The following is a 19,808-nucleotide window of genomic DNA, read 5'->3' as shown; positions in this document are numbered from 1 at the left end:
CTACACGCGTGCCTCACACCACTGTGCACCATTAAAATGCCACAGTACTCCTCAAGCGCCCTTGCACACATATATATGCATGCACCAATGGTGCATCAGTTGTGCATGTCACCTTAACACACAAGGTTTACCAAAGTGAAGAATATAGAATGAACACTCTATTTGAACCATCAAAAAATTTTATCCTTCTTAGGGAAGAGACTAAACATTTTCAAAGCATTTTTGGTGGAAAACAATATATCACTAAAACTTTACAAAATATGTTATATTTTGAAACTTTTTCAACAACGAGATCTACCTTTTTTTGGAAACTTAACCGCAGTGCCGCCAAGGACACCAACTCCATCGATGCCACCGGCTAATCGATCTACATGACCGCCACCGGTGGGCTAAAACTCCGAGTAATTCTTCTGTGAGCCATCACCCTTTACTTCATCTCTGTTTTCCGTTTCCTGTTTTCCATTTTGAGAAACATAGAACATAATTTCTTGTTATCAGGTATGGTTATCTTAATTATTTGCGTTTTTGTTTTCTTTATGAAGGGTCTGGTGGGAAGTCCTCAAAAAATACTATTATCATCGCAGTATCAGTAGTTGTACCGGTGGTGTTGTTCCTGTGCTTGTTTGGGAGGAAGAGAGCAGAGGATACACCGAAAGTTAACTAATTAACAGCAATTAATTTTAGTTTCAACTATTATTTGGTTGGTCAGAGATAAATTATTACAATTTTAGTTGATAAACTATTGGCGTTTTGGTTTAAACAAGATACTATGTGATCATCTGGAAGGAGAGGAGCCATCCTTTTCTTTTCAATATTGATTGTGGACGACCTTATTTGCATAGTGGCGTATGACACAGGGCAACCTGTGTTCCATTCTATGTTAGAATAGTATTGTTTGATTTTTACATTTGGTGGTGCACGGAAATTCCAGATATGTCAACTCCCATCGCAATCTTGCACAAGAGTAGTCCTTGTTAGCAAACAAAACATTAAACATCGTTTCCCTTTTGATAAATTTTCTTTCTTCTTTTTTGATGAGGAACCTCCCCAAGTACACGGTCACTTAATGGGACTAGTCCACCCCCAATTTCAATGTTCTGTCCTGGTTAGGTTAAATGTTTAGCATCAATGGGTTGAATTCTTGTTAAATCATATTGCATATGACCAATTCCTCGGTTATAATCAATCCCCACCAGATATGTCACTTGATAGAGATGTGTGTGGGCTCTGGTCTCACTGTTCTTGCATGAAATGCACAGTTGTCAAGGGAGATGTGTGGTGAGAATTGAATATAAGCGATGATTTTGGTTTATACAACATGACCTGATCTACCCCCATTTCTCGAAGCGTTGTGTAGAGAAACAGAAAATATTGTTGAATAACTTGCTGGGCATCCCATGCATTGTTTGGCCAGGTGAACAAGGAAACCTAGATTCTAGCCGACCAGTTATGCACTCATGCCTGGCCTGATAACATGTAGTTGAGAGTTAGATTAGGCTTTTTAATTATCTATTTTGATTGGCAAGCTAGGGGTATACCCTGCCTGAAACCCCTCAATTATGAGGGTGAAGCTTTATCATGAGAACAGATCTGGTGATATGCCAAAACACTTTCCGCTTGTATTTTGGTATCTCCACCATCTGTGACATTCATCTCCTTCGTTCATTGTGCAACGAGTGGAGCCCAGCATAAGACGTCATCAACAGTTGTTGCCGTTGATCGACAGGATGGACGGTGAATACGCCAAAAGCATGCAGGAAATGTGTTTTGGCATATCACTTGATCTGTTCTCCTTTATCATCCAGCTACCTCATTCGACCAGAACTTAAGATTGAGCTGTGTCAGGCGGAGAAACTGAAGTGTTTAAAATGCTATTTTTACTTTGAGATACATACGAAATACTGAAATCCTACCATAAATACACATGGCTGTGGGTATTGGGGAGTGTAGAATTTGTAACTACCCTATGAGAAGTTACATGGCTGGGAAAAGGTTGAGAAATTGTTGCCACTTTTCTCAAGGAATGGTATACTATAAACCCCTTTTTCTTGTAGGCATATAATCCCTGTTCTTGAGATTTGATGGGGAACAAAATTATTCTCACTTATCTAATGACATACCATTGCCTAGTCCTTAAGCTGTCAAGAACTTTTTAAGCTAATTGGCAGGACATGAAAAAGACTACATTTTGGTTGTTTAGGGACAATGGAGGCTTGTTTGTAATCATTATTGTATTAAGTATTTTGGTACAAATCATGTGAAATTTATGTGAATAAACAAGTCCGCTTGCGACAATAAAGATTGAGACCGTGAATGAACCGAACCTCTAGTTCCCTCTTTAGCGACAATAAAGGTTGTTTAGGGACAATGGAGGCCTGTTTGCAAAGCTGACGATGTTCCTTCGGATGTTCTTCGTCGTGATGCTTGTCCACAACTACTAGAAAATTCATATTTTTACGTAAAAAAAAATATGATTCACTAAAACATAATATTTTAAGCACGCTAAATACATTCACGAATTTGGATTTGGTCAAAACATTAAATTTAGGAGGTTGGGCAGTGTTAATAAATGTAAAAAAAAAATAGCTTAAAATTATTTTTTAATATTAGCCGTTATCTTTTTTTTTTCATAGATGAAATGTGGTTAGATTTATAAGAAAACACTTTTAGAAATGATTTTTGAAAGTAGTTTGAATGGTTTAAACCTTCCTCGGCGGCTTTGAAGGTCCCCTTTACGTTGTCCGTCCAAGTCCAGGAAGGTTCAAACTATCCAAATGACTTTGTTTTTCTGCAAAATTTGACCCCGCACATGTGATCTGTATCACAAAAACTAAAGAATCGACTATTGCATTAAATTTTTAATATCCATAAATAAGATTTGAATTGAGCCAATAAAATCTTATTTAATGTATCAAAAAATGATATAAGAGTCGGTTATTGGGTTTTTTATCATGAACATCGTATCCACAAGGTCAGATTTGCAAAAAACATGCTTCTAAAAATAATTCTTAAAAGTAATTGCGATGGTTTAGACTTTCCTTGGCTTACATGGTCCACCTTCACACATTATATAAAGGCCTAACTCCCAGTAGGTGGTGAAAGGGTTGACAGAATTGGGATCACATTCACAAGTCTCCTCGTGGGCCCAGAATCCATAAGTTAATCGGGTCCACTATAAGAAAAAAACATATCCGGACACAATAAGAACTCTATGACTCAGACCCGGTAAAACCATATTTTTTTATCATTTTTACATTGAAAATTTGCAGGTCTTAATAGAAACTCGGTCCAGATACCCAGGTTCATGTATTAATCAGACCTTCAGGTCCAGATCCGAGTCTCACTTGGGTCTTATTATTTATCACCATACCCAAACCATATAAGGTTTGGTTTGGGTCAAGTCCGGGTAAACCCGGACAGTTGACACTCCTAGTGGGATGCCTGGAATATAACATCCCATGAATTCAGTCCGGTGTCTTAGGGCCTGTTAGCATGTCACAAAGCATCGATGGACGTACATTTTTGCAGGTCCCAAAATGTGCAAACAGACATGGGAATGCGGATTTGCTTCGTCAGGCGTGCTGAAATACCTCTTTCCGGCAGAAAGCATTCCCGTCGGTGAGGGTGAGGGGGTTCGATTCTGTTTCTGCAGAAGAGGTGCCGCGGCTTCCTCTTCCATGATATGCAAACGAGCCCTTAGTGTATTACACCCCTCCTCCTCGTCTTAGAGCAGTGGTGTTCAAAACACCTGAGCAAAACCTAAGGTTCTCCAGGATACCTCTGCTAGCAGTGTTCAGTTAGAACTGTTCTGTCTGTGTGATCATACAGCCCCATACATGTTGTGTACCAACTTTTCCATAACCAAGTCCCAAGAGATTTGGTGCAGTGGAATGATCTTGGCTACTAGACAGGTGGCGAGGTTCCATTCTGATAAGTGCCAAACCCCTTGCATTAATGAGAGCAAGAGATAAAAGTCAATGGGTAAGCCCTCGCTTATCCCTTACTCGGTCAAAACTGGGCGACTTCCTAGGGGCAAAGGATGCATCATGAGTTAAAATCAGTGTGAAAGTGACCATAAGTATGTCTGACTTAGCCAGCAGGACTAGGTCCATGATCGGGAGGGTAGTTTCTCTGTCTTTCAAAGTTGATACAAGTAACATCAGTCATCAAAGGTGATACAAAAGCGACAAAGTTAGAAGAAGCGATGGCCAAAGACCGTGATGTTGAGTCTCGTTCACCGGTCTTGACTTTGACTGAAATAACGTGAAAAGGCCATCTTACATAATATGATAGAATCACAATGACCTTAATGTCCAGAGAATGTGAAAATATTCTTTTCCTTCTTTCGTTTTAGGGTTTTTTCATAATCATCTCCACCTTCCAAGGCAAACCCAAAAATCATCCTTCTCTTGTCTTAATTTTCAAGATCATTGTTCCTTTTTTTTTAGTGTTGCAATGTCACATTACCAAAGAATGTGTTTAACTTAACATTTTGAAATGCAAGAACGATTCTCGAAAATGAAATCAGCCCCATTGGCAGGGGTCCTAGCCTCTGAGTTTTAGGCTACGTACAGGCACGACCATAGGTATGGCGCAGGCTGAGTCAACACGACTAGGTCTTCGTGTTTTTTTGGGTTATAAATTCCAAAAAAGTAAGAGATGATTTTAGATATCATCCATAAGCAGGGATGTAAAGGCTTTGGATTTGAGTTGGATGTGGCAAATACCATATTCCAATTTGACTAATCAGATGTTGAATAAATGGATTTGGATGGTGAAATACTCATGCCAAATTTGCTTTTTCTTTTCTTGTAGTTAGATTCAAATATTTGTTAAATCAAGATATCCATTGGATTTAGCAATAAAAAATCAAAACCATATCCACATCTGATTATAATAAGATATGGTTTGGCTTACTAAATCTGACTAAATAGAGTTGGATTCGGTCAAATATCCTATAAAATCTAAACTGTTGACATCTCTATTCATAAGGTAAGGATGATTACAGAAAAAAACTCTTCTTTTATGTGTCAAGAGGATTTGAGAATCCCCCATGATCCAGTTTCAGTGTTTCTCTGTTGTGGGTGTCTTGAGTTTTTTCTTCCGCTCTGATCTATGACCCCATCCAATAATATTTTGCTGACTATAGACAATGGGATTTTTCAATTTGTAATTTTCTTTCATCTATCGACTAGGGTTCTACTCTTATACATAACTGCCTTCTTTTAGAGTTGGGGTATGAGAGATTGGGGAGTATTAGGGCTTCATGGTTTCTTTGAGTATTCTTTGCACTGAGTTATATTTCTCCATTGTTTTAATGGTTTTCCATTCTTTATTTACCCGTGGGCGTAAGCCCGAGTGCTGAAGCATGTAAACCTTATATATTTTCTCTCTTCTCTTATCTTGTGGTTTGCTTGTTTTGTTTTGTGGCTTGCATAACATACTCTCCGTAAAGTTTCGGAACCCAATCACATCACTGAGTTTTCAATCAAGCTCATTGACTAGGTCCATACTGGCATACACTTTTAGTCCATCAGTAAAAAGTCTTTTGCCGATCGTGACCTCAGTTTGAGCACTTAATGAGTGAGCAGTTGCCAATTTGTATATATATATATATATATATATATATATATATATATATATATATATATATATATATATATATATATATATATATATATATATATATATATAGACACACACACACGGAGCGGGGGGGGGGCAGAACTGGGCTGTAGCCCAGTCCTGCCTCCCGGTCCAGTTAATTTTTTTTTTAAAAACCCAGTCCTAGCCCAGCTCTGATTCCATATGGAATAGATTTTTATCCATTTTTGTAGCCCAGCCTTGACTGCAGCAAATATAGTTTGATTTGTCCATATGAAATAAATTTTTATTAATAATTGTAGTCATTTTTTATTTTATCTCAAAAAAAAAAATCCAGACTATCACACAGATTTTTTTTTCCTACACCCCTGTTTGCCCCCCCACCCACCCACCCCACATGAATCCTAGCTATGACTACACCACGGCAACACCAACAGCGCCTTTGAAAATAACATGAACCGTCTGTTGACCTCTCAGACAGCCAACGATTCCCTCACCGGTTTCTACAACACCAAGGTAAGCGGGAGCCCGGACCAAGTGCACGGCCTGGTGCAGTGCCACAAAGACATCTCTAATGAAGAATGCAGCAGATGTGCTGCCTCTGCTGCTTCACAGTCTGTTCAAGTGTGCCCCAACAAGAGAATGGCTGTCATATGATTCGATAATTGTCTCTTGCGCTACAATAGCTTCGATTTCTTTGGAGTCGTAGATGAGTCCAAACTTGCTCTGGTGAACACCGTGGGCTTCTCTAAACCCTCACGATTCAAACCGGCCATGCAATCCTTGTTCAACAATCTCACTGTATCAGCTACCACCAACAACGCTAACTTCATGTACGCCTATGATGATGTCCTGTATACAGATAATGTGACTCCATATGGCTTGGTTGAGTGCACAAGGGACTTGTCAATGAAATTCTACAATTCATGCTTAAGGAGTTCCATAAATGTCGTCTCCCAATGTTGCTCAGACACCACAACAAAGCAGTGAATTAGCGACGACCACATTCCATCGCTATTATGTCGCTAATCCGTCGTTAACCGGCTTAGCAATGAATTAGTGACGACGAGGCGATGGTATGCTTACGTCGTGAATTTTTCGACGCTAACTGGCAACAGAATAAATTCGTCGTCAGGTCCGTCATTAATTGCGACGGAATAACGAGCGATGTATTCCGTCGTCAATTCACCGGTACTAAACGGCGACCTCGGCTTGCCGACGGATTTACGTCCGTCGTTAAGCCGTCGCTAGATTTATATGCATAGCGACGAAAACATCTGTCGCAAACAAAAAAAAAATGAAAAAAATTATTTGAAAATTAAATACCGAGAACGGTAGAATTTATATTTCCTGTACAATTTATATTTCCTGTAAATAAAAAACAAACTACACAAAAAATTTCATATAAAAGGAATCTACAACAATTAATCGTTCTACCTTAAAATTAACAAGTTTAATTATTTACAATTCAACAATTACAATTTGGAAAAAAAAAAAAATAGAACTTCTTCAACATAGTTCTCTAATCATCGCCAAGATTTTGTGCGTCTTCTTGTTCGTTGCCTTTATCTGTCCCTTCAGCTCCGCTACGCTGATTATCGCTAGCAGCCTACACAAGAAAAGAACAGTCAGTATTGATAAACAAAATATAATGAAATAAATTACACACTATATGTGATTCTATCATGTGCTCATATGTGTTCTAAGGCAATAAAAAAACTTTATATGTGATTCTATCATGCTCATACGTGCTCTAAGGCAAGCAAAAAACTCTATATGTGATTCTATCATGAATTATATGTGTTTTAAGGCATTAAAGATTTTTATATGCGATTATATCATGCTCAGATGAGTTCTAAGGCAGCTAGAAAAACTCTATATGTGATTCTACCATGCTCATATGTGCTCTAAGGCAGGCAAAAAGCTATATATGTGATTCGATCATGCTCATATGTGTGCTAAGGCAGTAAAAAAATTGAATATGTGATTATAGCATGCTCATATGTGTTCTAAGGCAGACAGAAAAACTCTATATATGATTCTATCATGCTCATATGTGCTCTAAGGCAGGCAAAGCAAAAAACTTTATATGTGATTCTATCATGAATGATATATGTTCTAAGGCAGTAAAAAAACTCTATATGTGATTTTGGCATGCACATATGTGTTTTAAGGTAGTCAAAAAACTGAATATGTGATTATAACATGCTCATATGTGTTCTAAGGCAGTCAAAAAACTGAATATGTGATAATAGCATGCTCATATGTGTTCTAAGGTAGTCAAAAAAACTTTATATGTGATTCTATCATGCTCATATGTGCTCTAAGGCAGGCAAAAAACTTTATATGTGATTATAGCATGCTCATATGTGCTCTAAGGCAGGCAAAAAACTCTATATGTGATTCTATCATGCTCATATGTGTTCTAAGGCAGACAAAAAGTTATATATGTGATTCGATTATGCTCATATGTGTTCTAAGGTAGACAAAAAACTGAATATGTGATTATACCTGAGAGGGACCTGCAATCGAAGATCCCCTGTTCAGCACAAAATTGTTGAACTCATCTCGGAGAAAGGGGAGCGACAGTCTCATGGAAGTAGTCATTCAGTGTGTCCTTAATGATCTGGCGTACATCATCATCGAAAAGAATAGGTTGTTGCTTGGAGCTTATGTCAGCGGAAGAAGTCTGTGAGCCGTAACTGGAAGAAGCAATAACTGGTGAAGTGTTAATATTACTCTCAAACCCGAACATGCGACCTTTTTTGGGTTCACCTGCTGCAGTCACCCATGCTGCAGGATCAAATGATGGATGTTGAGTAGCGTCATCGCCATATCGCTCTACCATCTGTTGCTCATATGCCTCCTACAAAATAATGTTTAAAGTATGCATTAATAATTAATGATAACATTATGATGACTTGCATATTGCAATGATTATTAATAAAATAAATACATATCATTGTCGTTCTCGCCTTTTCTGATACGAAGACTCCCGTGGTCTTCCGTTTATGTGTTTCAACAAACACATCCTTATATGGTACAATGCCTCCTTTTTCTGCTTTCTGCGAAGTTAAAGGACAAAAGATTTAGTTCACAAGTTTGCAACAATACTTATAAAAATAATATTATATATTCATGAGTTACCATTTTCTTCAGGTGGCTCCCAAATGTCTTAGATCCACCTATGTGTAGATGGGCTTCGGGCATTTTCGCTCAATTTTGTGCAGCTTTCGCAGAGCGATTTCGAAATGCATCTCCCGCCCACTTATCGCACATTTCATCTCAATAATCTCTCCTGATAGTAATAGGGTCATGGCCCTTCCACTGTAGTGGATCATCTATTACGCCAGATGTTTTTTTTGCTGCAGTCTTCATATTGTGTAGCATATCTGCAAATCGATTAGCAGCCACCTTCTATCACACCTTCCTTGCATCATTTTCTTCCACCGTAGTTGTGAAGCGATTCGAAGCCTACAAATATTTTCAGAAAGTTAGTAAACATTACTTAAAAAAATTAAATATGAAACACATTAACTATGAGGAACAACTGTATACCGTGAATGAGGACCACAATCTGTCTAACACCTCCTTTGGGTACTCTTTCCATTGAGCAACCGGTCCTGGTAGATGTTGAAGAAGTGAATTCCTAATCTCCCATACTACTTCTTGTGGCTCAAACCTCGTGTTGCACATGAATTGGTACACAATAAATATCAATATAAAATATTTATAAGATATGCAATAATTGAAAATGAAATACTTACGATCGATTATCGATATACACTATTCGAATGAGTCTTCTTGTGTCAGACTGAGAAGACCCTGCTTTCTGTGTTGGCTCATGACTTGTGTGATCAACTGGTGTAGGTAGGTCGTGTACAGGTGAAACATCATCTGTAAAAAAATACGTTAGAAATTCTTAGAATGCACATTTGAACTAATCAAGCATCCAATTAGTTAAATGATATACCTATCACAGGAGCCCGCGAAGATGAAGGTTGGGCCTGGCTACTACTGGATGAGCGACCACTGTAACCTCCACGAACCATATTCTAACAAATAACATATGTCATACAATACATTCAAATAATTCACATCAAGTATTACTATACATTCAAGTCATTCGCATCAAGTATTACAATAATTCAAATCATTCGCATCAAGTATTGCAATACATTCAAATGATTCGCAACAAGTATTACAATACATTCAAATCATTCATATCAGGTATTGCAATGCATTCAAGTCATTCACATCAAGCATTGCAATGCATTCAAATCATTCGCATCAAGTATTACAATGCATTCAAATAATTCAAATCATTCACATCAAGTATTGCAATAATTTAAATCATTCGTATCAAGTATTACAATACATTCAAATAACTCAAATCATTCACATTAAGTATTGCAATGCATTTGAATCATTCGTATCAAGTATTACAATACATTCAAATAATTCAAATCATTCACATCAAGTATTACAATGCATTCAAATAATTCGTATCAAGTATTACAATACATTCAAATAAAATTTTTAATCATTCACATCAAGTATTGCAATACAACTCATTCATTCACATCAAGTATTACAATACATTCAAATAATTCAAAGCATTCACATCAAGTATTGCAATGCATTTGAATCATTTGTATCAAGTATTACAATACATTCAAATAATTCAAATCATTTACATCAAGTATTGCAATACAACTTATTCATTTGCATCAAGTATTACAATACATTCAAATCATTCACATCAAGTATTACAATGCATTCGAATAATTCGTATCAAGTATTACAATACATTCAAATAAAATTTTTAATCATTCACATCAAGTATTGCAATAAAACTCATTCATTCGCATCAAGTATTACAATACATTCAAATAATTCAAATCATTCACATCAAGTATTGTAATGCATTTAAATAGAGATTTGTATTACAAGATTTTGCTCACTAGCTTGAGAATTCTTCCTCGTCACTTGTTTGATTTTCTTCTTCTTCATTGTTTACCCATCCACTTGGTACATTATTTGGATCACATTCCTCTATGAATGTTTCATTGGTCAATGGAGATATGACATGCATATCATGCGCAACATCGTGACCATAAGCGAAGTCATAGACATCATCTGATTGATAGTAATCGCTGTCTTCAGCTAACTCATCTTCCTGTAACTGATCATACTGAGGGTATAGTTTAGACTTCACCTTGCAAACTGCCCACCATTCATTTCTATTTGACTTTTTTATACTCGGATATGAAGTATAATAAACTTGTTGAGCTTGTGAGGCTAATATGAATGGTTCATATGTTTCAAACTGGATTTACGAATAATAGCGTAACGAATTAAAAGAGAACAATCAGAATGCTACGATGAAGAAAATATTAAATTTATCATGCAATATATGATGTCATACAATAACAAGAAGTTTGATGCATGCATTGATAACTTAATATTTTCATGAGCAAACTATTAATGACACGATACAATCATTTGAAGCATGCTTTCATTATACAATTTCACATGAAAGTCATAATCAAATTGAAAGTAACTACATGCAAGCATGGATACAATTATATCAAACATTGCAATACATCGCAATCATTCATATCAAACAAATGACAAACATGTACCTGCAACAAACACACTTTAATATCTCACTAACTACTACCATTCCTAGCATGGACTCCATACTCCAAAAATAAGAACACTTTTATATTCATACATTAAAATCATGCTCAGTATGATCTCCAAACTTCAACAAAGCAACCCTAAATATCAACAACTAATTGAGTGTGTGAACAATAAAGTGTTACATCTAATAAATTAAATAACATGTGATACGCTTGCATCACTTACTCACCACGAGTATTTACCCGATTTGCATTGTTTTTGTCACTTACTTACCACAGGTGGCTGAGCACGAGCTGGTTCCGTTGAAAAATCTGCACAAAAAAATGTTGTTTTAAAATGAAGTCACCACAAAAAAAAAGAGGTTGTCCCGGCAAGGGGTCAACTCCCCTGCTGTTCCGGCAGGGGGTCGACCCCCTTGCGTGTTATCTTTGACGACTGTTATCTTTGATATATAAGGCATCCTATGTTCCTACATGTATATCAATGACGACTGGTGGTGTAAGCATTGTGGGTTTCTAAACTTCAAAAAACTCCAGTACTCGTGAAAAACTCTCATACCCTACTCTAAAAATGCAGCAGCTATATATATGACAAAAGGCTTAAAATCGTAGTAGATACAAAAGGAGAAATTACAAAACTAGACTGCTCTCTGGCATGCCGGCCCGATCCCTCTTCTACAACCACAAATCTCATTGAAAATCCTCATTGTATGGTCAGCAAAATATCTTCAGATTGGTTCATAGATCAGAGCGGCTATAAATTCAAGACACCAACACTTAATACCACAAACTTAACTTTATGTTGGTGAAGACGTATAAATATTGATTGAATCTTTAGGATATTTCCATGGCCTTCCTACCTGGGTGCTTCTATAAGCCAAGGCCAAGCCTGAGTTCTTCAATCATAGTTTGATAGTTAATGAAGTCGAGCCAGAGCCAGGCCTGTTTACATCAATCCAGGGGTGGGCAAGTGGGAACTTCAGAGAGAAGTTACAAGTGTTAGGGGTGAGGTGCACACTTTTGGATTCAGAGAGTAGTTACAAGTGTAGGGGGTGAGGTGCACACTTTTAGAGTGGACTTCCTCATCATTCTCAAACCTTGATGGATCCAACCACATGAAGCGAGAAGACATTAAATGCCACAAAAAGTGTTGTTTGAAAGCCTAGAGATGCAAGAAGAGATCCAAGGTTCACGTAGTTTGTTTTATTACACCAATAAAAAGTGTTTTTTGAAAGCCAAGAGATGCAAGAAAAGATCCAAGGTACACTGTTTTATTACACCTTCCTGTAGAAATAAATTAAAATAGGATACTTCATGCCGATCTGAATTTATGCGTCTATCGACCATCAAATTCTGAAGCAGACACCTGCATGGCACTCGAGTTAGATCTGCTTGTTGTACCATCTCCTCCCCACCTCTGACCTATGAAATAAGTAGGAGGTGAAGGAGCAGGGAGTGCCACAGAGCTACTGTTGAGCATCAGAACAACAGAAGACACAGTAGGTCTGTCTTTTGGATCATCTTGAACACAAAGCAAACCAATCTGAATACATTTGAACACTTCAGTTATTTGACATGATTCAGCCAAAATACGATCCATCAATTCCAATGCTTTGTCATCTCTCCAGAGTCTCCAGGCCTGCAAAATTCCAAATACTCATTGGAGTTTACACATTTAAGAATAAAAAATGATCATACTACCCCTGAGAATAATGGTATTTTACATAATAGCCAAAAGATATCGCAATATTCCTTGCATACCCATCTACTTGAGTTTCGCTAAATTTGAGGGCATTTCTAACGATTTTACTCTTCTGCTAAAACATGATCTAGTGAAACTCACAATTTCAACCAAACTCCAATTACACCAATGAAACTCCTATTTCGCCCTTATATACCGAAATAGCAAAACTCAGTTACAAAACCTAGTCTTTACCAACATGTACATCACATCTATGGTGTTAGATGTGACAAAAAAAACAAATCAAGGGGTTCCTCTCATTTTTTACATTTTCTTCCACTCCACTCCAATCCCATTATCCCATCACCACCACCACTTCTCCACCGTTACCATTATCATCACTAACGCCACTTCTCCATAATTATCACCACCATTATTTGTGAGAAGACACCATTATTTGTGAGAAGACACCATCACCACTACAACCATCTATCATCATTTTCATCACCACTACTATGCCATTACCATTATCACTATTATCACCACCACCATGATCACCATTGCCATCACCTTTACAATCACACTATTACCACCACCACCATAATCAATTGTGCTTGTAATGTGATGGTGGTGGTGGTAATGGTAATGGTGGTGATGACAATGGTGATGATGGTGGTGGTAATGGTGACGGTAGTGGTGGTGATGATACTGGTAACAGAGGTGGTAATGGTAATTGTGGTGGTGATAATGGTTAAGTGGTAGTAGTGATGATGGTGGTGGTGGTGACTAAGATGATGGAGGTGGAGTGGAAGAAAAGAAGTTGATGCAAAAAAAAAGTTTTCACAATTGTGGCACAATTGGTGAAAGTGAAGTTTTACTGTATCATATTTTAGAAAAATGGCAAAATAGTTATAAATGCCCCCAAATTCAGTGAAAATTAGGTGAGTGGGCATGCGAGGAATATTGCGATATTTTCTGAATATTCTTCTGTGAAATATCATTATTCTCTGGGATAGTATGGTTATTTTCTTATTTAAGAACGTTGATTCCTCAAAAAACTAAGGAAAATTATTTAGCTTACCCATTTCTTCCAAAAAAAACAGGTGAATCCAGTAAACTTACATATCCGAGAAGGCTGCATTGCCCATGTGCTGACTGAAAGGAAGGAGAATTCTTACGACCACTCACAATCTCCAATAACAAAATGCCAAAACTATAAACATCTGACTTAGCCGAATAATGTCCTTCCAAAACATACTCTGGTGCCATATATCCACTACAAGTAGAAAAACAAGTTGCCACCAATACACATTTAAATTAATAAACAAGTTGTCATCAGAATTTACCAAAAGGAGATCGTATAGTGCGCAATCTAGAATCAATTTGGCTTTTCTATTAAATTGTAACAATCGGCCTTTGTGGAGACTTTAGATAGAAAAAGGATCCTACCCTACGACATATGATGTCTTAGGATCCTATGTGGATCCTAACCATCCAACCGATGCATCTGAACAGCTAGGGTTATCAACATTTTGGGTGAGAATGTGAACTAATCCTAGCCGTTATTGGACAGTTATGATCGACATAGGATGCATGCATTCCATCGTATACGTGCCATGCAATGGTATCACGTTCCTCTAGACACAATCAGTACTGTTGCTCCAATATAAGGATAGGGATGGCAGTGGACCGGGAGAAAGCGGGGCCCCACCCCGCCTCGAGGCGAAGATGGACGTACACTTTTCCCTACCCTGCCCCATCCCCGCCACGATCCCCGCCTCGCCCCATTCCTGTCACTTTTCCCCGCAATATCCCTGCCCCGCCTCATCCCCGTTTGAACCAGGGATGAAGGCAGGGGTGGAGGTTAAAATCCATCCCGGCCGGGGATGGAGGCGGGGATGGAGATTCTAATCTTGAGGCGGGGCGGGGGTGGAGACCTTGTCCCCCGCCCCACTGCCATCCCTATATAAGGAAGACCAATCAAGTTATAATGTTGCCAGGCCTGAGCTTTGTTTCTTTGGTAGTCTTTCACATGGTATATCAATTGTAAGAGTTAGCCTCCGCTATCTTGTGATAAAATCTCAATTAAGTTGATTAAGTCCAGTGCATCTGCCCCAAGGGGGGCAGGGTTGGCATAGTGGGTGAGGCCTTGGCAGATAGACGGGCAGTCAAGATTCGATTTCCATGGATGTCACCCGTCTGCACAAGCCAACGCCTAGCATAGGCCCCAGGTGCAGGGGTCCTAGCCTCAGAGTTTTCTGCTGCCGGTACGATGACCGTAGGTATGGCAGACTGAGCCAGCATGACCAGGTCTTCGGGTGCAGATTCTTCGGGTTATAAATCCAAAAAAAAGTCAGTGCATCTACACCATGACTCTTCTCCTGTCCTTCCGTGTTCGGAGTCATTTGAAGATACATGCGGATCAAAACAGTGCTCTTCTAAGGCTGCCAAGTGTAAATCATGAAACTATTGCAGACAGTTTTTTTTTATCAAATTTTCTTCCAACTGAATGAATGAATAAAAAACTTTGTCTTTTTCTCAAAAAAAATAAAAAAAGATACTCCTCAAATAGTTCATGGAAGGAACAAGCTTACTGTGTTCCAGCAATCTTGCTTGTGTTTGCCTGCGTTTGGTCTCCTCCGAAATTTCTTGCCATTCCAAAGTCTGCAATTTTTGGGTTCATCTCTTTATCTAACAGCACATTACTGGCTTTCAGATCCCTGTGAATTATCTTAAGCCGAGAATCTTCATGAAGATAAAGAAGCCCTCGAGCTACTCCGATAATAATCTTTAGGCGTGTCTGCCAATCCAACAGTGTGCACCTTACAGGATCTGTTGCCATGAAAATTGCTAAGTACTTAAGGAATTTAATAATTAAAATTATTACGTGAGCTTTGAATGCAATGAATTGGCACACCATTGTAAGAGGAAACAATGAAGGTGATCATGTTTTCTAGTTTTTGAAGGATAAAAGCAGTAGTCATAAAATCTAACTAATGTACTCAAAGTCAAGTGAACCTTGAGATGCATTATTATCTTTCATGACCGTCTTTTGTTTTTTCTGAGAGGAAATGAAGATTCATGTATGGATAGAATGTCTTCAAGTCTGAAAAAACAGTTGGCAAAAACTGAGCCTATATATGAACTTGTGTTTATGCATTATCCGTTAGTTGAATTTTTATGCTAAACGACACCAGTGGGAACATTGAAAACTTGCATGCGCATGCAAAATGTCATAGATATAATCAACCTATAAAGTACGTACTTCAAAATTCAAATGTGCAGTAACGTTGATTACTGTTTTATCTTCTATACACCTATCATGAACTTCAAATTCTGCGTTATAAGCATGTTACGTTCTAAACAATGAACATGATGGCAACATCATATGGTCTAATTAATACAACCTTGCAATTGACGATAAAAATGTAATTTCATATGAACTGTAGTTACTACATCTTTCTGTATATGTTTTTCATGGTTGACCACATGTTTCATACCGTAAAAGATACTAAAAAAGAAAATTATGCATTCTATATTTAGCAAAACTTTGTTATTTTTTTTATCTAGGGCACAAGGACTCTGCTCATGTGGTAGGGGCGACTTGTGATCATCACCAAGTTGACGGGATGCCACAAGTTAGAAAGCCATGGGTGGCATCCCTTTCTGAAAGGTCGAAGATAGGTGTAACTCCCGGTGAGCAAGGAGGAGGCGGCATTGCACCTTTTATGGGAACGTGTTTTCGTGATAAATTTCTTCAAACTAGTTTGGCATTCAACTGCCCCGCATTGAAACACATAAGATAATCTTAGGGATGTTCTCATCGCTTCACATCTCTAAATGCGGGAAACCAAGTTCACCTTTGCTTGGCGGTGTTTTGTACTTATTCTTTGGAGCCTCATATGGCTGCAGCGGAATTACAGGATGCACATGGGGGACAGCTTACACCACATTCAAATTGAAAAGGCGGCCCTTCGTGAAATACTTATCCATTGCAAATTAAAAAAAAACTGATCTGAACGTTCCATTCGTACAGAACTTGTGGTTCTTTTGATTTTCTGTTTTTAGTGACATCTCATCACTACAAGCTCATAATTATGCTTATCTGACATGAAATGAAACCCATTTTTCTTAAAAAAAAAAAAGACTCCTAGTGAGCAGGTGGACTTAGAGGGTTATACCAATCGGAGGCCATCCAATGTGCGATGGAGGGAGATCAGCAGGGGGAGTGTTTGCTCCCTTGGTCTATCTAAAAAAAACTTTCTTATTTAACTAACATCTATTAATTAAGGGAGAAACCAAGCTTTACTCAGTCAGTATCTAACATCTATTAAAGTTCAAGCAAAGAAGTCTTGCATAGATTTGATTTGCTTTTCAAAAAATCTAAAGCATGCACGCAAGCAGCTTTCTCAAATGGAAGAAGTGTTCGCCTTCAGAACTCGTACATGTGTCACACACTTTTTTTTTATGATGAAAACGCTTACCAAGAACCGGATCACTTAATGGGGAGATGGTGTATGTTCGCCCCCGATGATTCACTGAATCCCACGTCTGTGTTCAGGGCTTTGAATGAGCACCACGTATACAAGCACATGAGGCTCGTATTCCCGTGTTGACATAACTTTGCATCAGACTCTGGTAGTGGGATTCGATTCCGGGCCTTCAGCTTAACACAGGATCCCGCTGACCACATGGGTAATGACCGTGGTGGCTTACATGTGTCACACACTTGGCCTGATAGGCCTAAGCACGTTACTATCACATTCAAATAAGTGCTTTTCTGTGAAGTGTTTTGCAGCATGCCCTTTCTCACTGCATCGTGGCCAGTTCACTTTCATTCCCCTTCTTCATTGAGCAACAGCGTAAGGATGATTTTTGGGTTACAGTCCGCTCTCGGAGAGAGAAGCGATTGTTATCTTTGCTATATAAGGCATCCTCTGTTCCTACGTGTATCAATGACGACTGGTGGTGTAAGCATTGTGTGTTTCTAAACTTCAGAAATCTCCAATACTTGCGAAAAACTCTCATACCCTACTCTAAAAATGCAGCAGCTATATATATGACAAAAGTCATAAAATCGTAGTAGGTACAAAACGAAAAATTACAAAACTAGATTGCTCTCTGGCCTGCCTGCCCGATCCCTCTTCTACCACCACAAATCTCATTGAAAATCCTCATTGTATGGTCACCAAAATATCTTCAGATTGGGTCATAGATGAGAGCGGGTCTAAAAATCAAGACACCAACACTTAATACCACAAACTTAACTTTATGTTGGTGAAGACGTATAAATATTGATTGAATCTTTAGGATGTTTACATGGCCTTCCTACCTGGGTGCTTCTATAAGCCAAGGCCAAGCCTGAGTTCTTCAATCATAGTTTGATAATTAATGAAGTCGAGCCAGAGCCATGCCTGTTTGCATCTATCCAAGGGTGGTTAAGTGGGAACCATAGTGACAAATATCGCTAGATATATGAAAAATCTCGCGATAATATCGTGAGAAATTATCTGAAAGTTTAAAATGGCAATTTCTTGCAAGATTTTCAAAATATCACGAGATTTATGAAAAAAACAAAAATACCACGATTTAAACTTGACATTTACGTTTTAAATGGATATTTATCACAAAAAAATCATGTATTCTTATTTTGAAATAATTTTTATTAATATTTTCTTATAAAAAATAATTTTTATATTATTTTAATTTATTTTTTTATTGCCGAGATTTTGCCAAAAAACAATGCCAGATTTATGGAATTTTTTCAATTTCTTGCGAGTTTTTGAAAAATGAGAAATTGCCGAAAAAGACGTTTGTCACTATGGTGGGAAATTCAAAGAGAAGTTACAAGTGTTAGTGGTGAGGTGCACACTTTTGGATTCAGAGAGAAGTTACAAGTGTAGTGGGTGAGGTGCACACTTTTAGAATGGACTTCCTCAGCCACCTCAAACAATGATGGATCCAACTACATGAAGCAAGAAGACATTAAATGCCATAAAAAACTGTTGTTTGAAAACCTAGAGATGCAAGAAGAGATCCAAGGTTCACGTAGTTTGTTTTATTACACCAATAAAAAGTGCTTTTTGAAAGCCTAAAGATGCAAGAAAAGATCCAACGTACACATAGTTTGTTTTATTACACCTTCCTATAGAAATAAATCAAAATAAGAAACTTCATGCCGTTCTAAATTTATGCATCTATCGACCATCAAATTCTGAAGCAGACACCTGCATGGCACTCGAGTTAGATCCGCTTGTTGTACCATCTCTTCCCCATCTCTGACCTATGAAATAAGTAGGAGGTGAAGGAGCAGGGAGTGCCGCAGAGCTACTGTTGAGCATCAGAACAACAGAAGACATAGTAGGTCTGTCTTTTGGATCATCTTGAACACAAAGCAAACCAATCTGAATACATTTGAACACTTCAGTTATTTGACATGATTCACCCAAAACACGATCCATCAATTCCAATGCTTTGTCATCTCTCCATAGTTTCCACGCCTACAGAATTCCAAATACTTATTTGAGTTTGTATATTTAAGAATAAAAAATGACCATACTACCCTTGAGAATAATGGTATTTTACATAATAAACAAAAGATATCACAATATTCCTTGCATACCCATCCACTTGAGTTTCGCTAAATTTGAGAACATTTCTAACGATTTTACACTTATACTAAAACATGATCTAATGAAACTCACAGTTTCAACGAAACTCCAATTACACCAATGAAAGTCTTATGTCGCTAGCAAAACTGAAATTTGCTTATATACCGAAATAGCTAAACTCAGTTACAAAACTAGTCTTTACCGAACATGTAGATCACATCTATGGTGTTATATGTGACAAAAAAAAAACAAATCAAGGGGGTTCCT

At 37.9% G+C, this 19,808-nt stretch overlaps 2 protein-coding genes across 2 annotated transcripts in view; one reads left to right on the top strand and one right to left on the bottom strand.

Moving 5' to 3' along the window:
• Positions 1-6,057: 6,057 nt before the first annotated feature.
• Positions 6,058-6,594, top strand: LOC149844421 (cysteine-rich repeat secretory protein 38-like). The gene is made up of 2 exons (XM_089997155.1): positions 6,058-6,218; positions 6,291-6,594. Exons 1-2 carry the CDS (start codon positions 6,058-6,060, stop codon positions 6,592-6,594), a joined length of 465 nt encoding a protein of 154 aa, XP_089853281.1.
• Positions 6,595-12,585: 5,991 nt separating this feature from the next.
• Positions 12,586-19,808, bottom strand: part of LOC149844420 (cysteine-rich receptor-like protein kinase 10) — a 58,151-nt gene continuing 50,928 nt past the window's right edge. Inside the window, exon 8 of the mRNA XM_089997154.1 lies at positions 12,586-12,888. Within this exon, the coding sequence (XP_089853280.1) occupies positions 12,586-12,888 (303 nt within the window). The remainder of the gene's footprint in view (positions 12,889-19,808) is intronic.

Source organism: Nuphar pumila, chromosome 2 (assembly GCF_984573655.1).
Source record: "Nuphar pumila chromosome 2, dmNupPumi1.hap1.1, whole genome shotgun sequence".
Lineage (NCBI taxonomy): Eukaryota > Viridiplantae > Streptophyta > Magnoliopsida > Nymphaeales > Nymphaeaceae > Nuphar > Nuphar pumila.
Note: the sequence above shows the minus strand (reverse complement) of the source record. Positions and strands in the feature narration are given on the sequence as shown.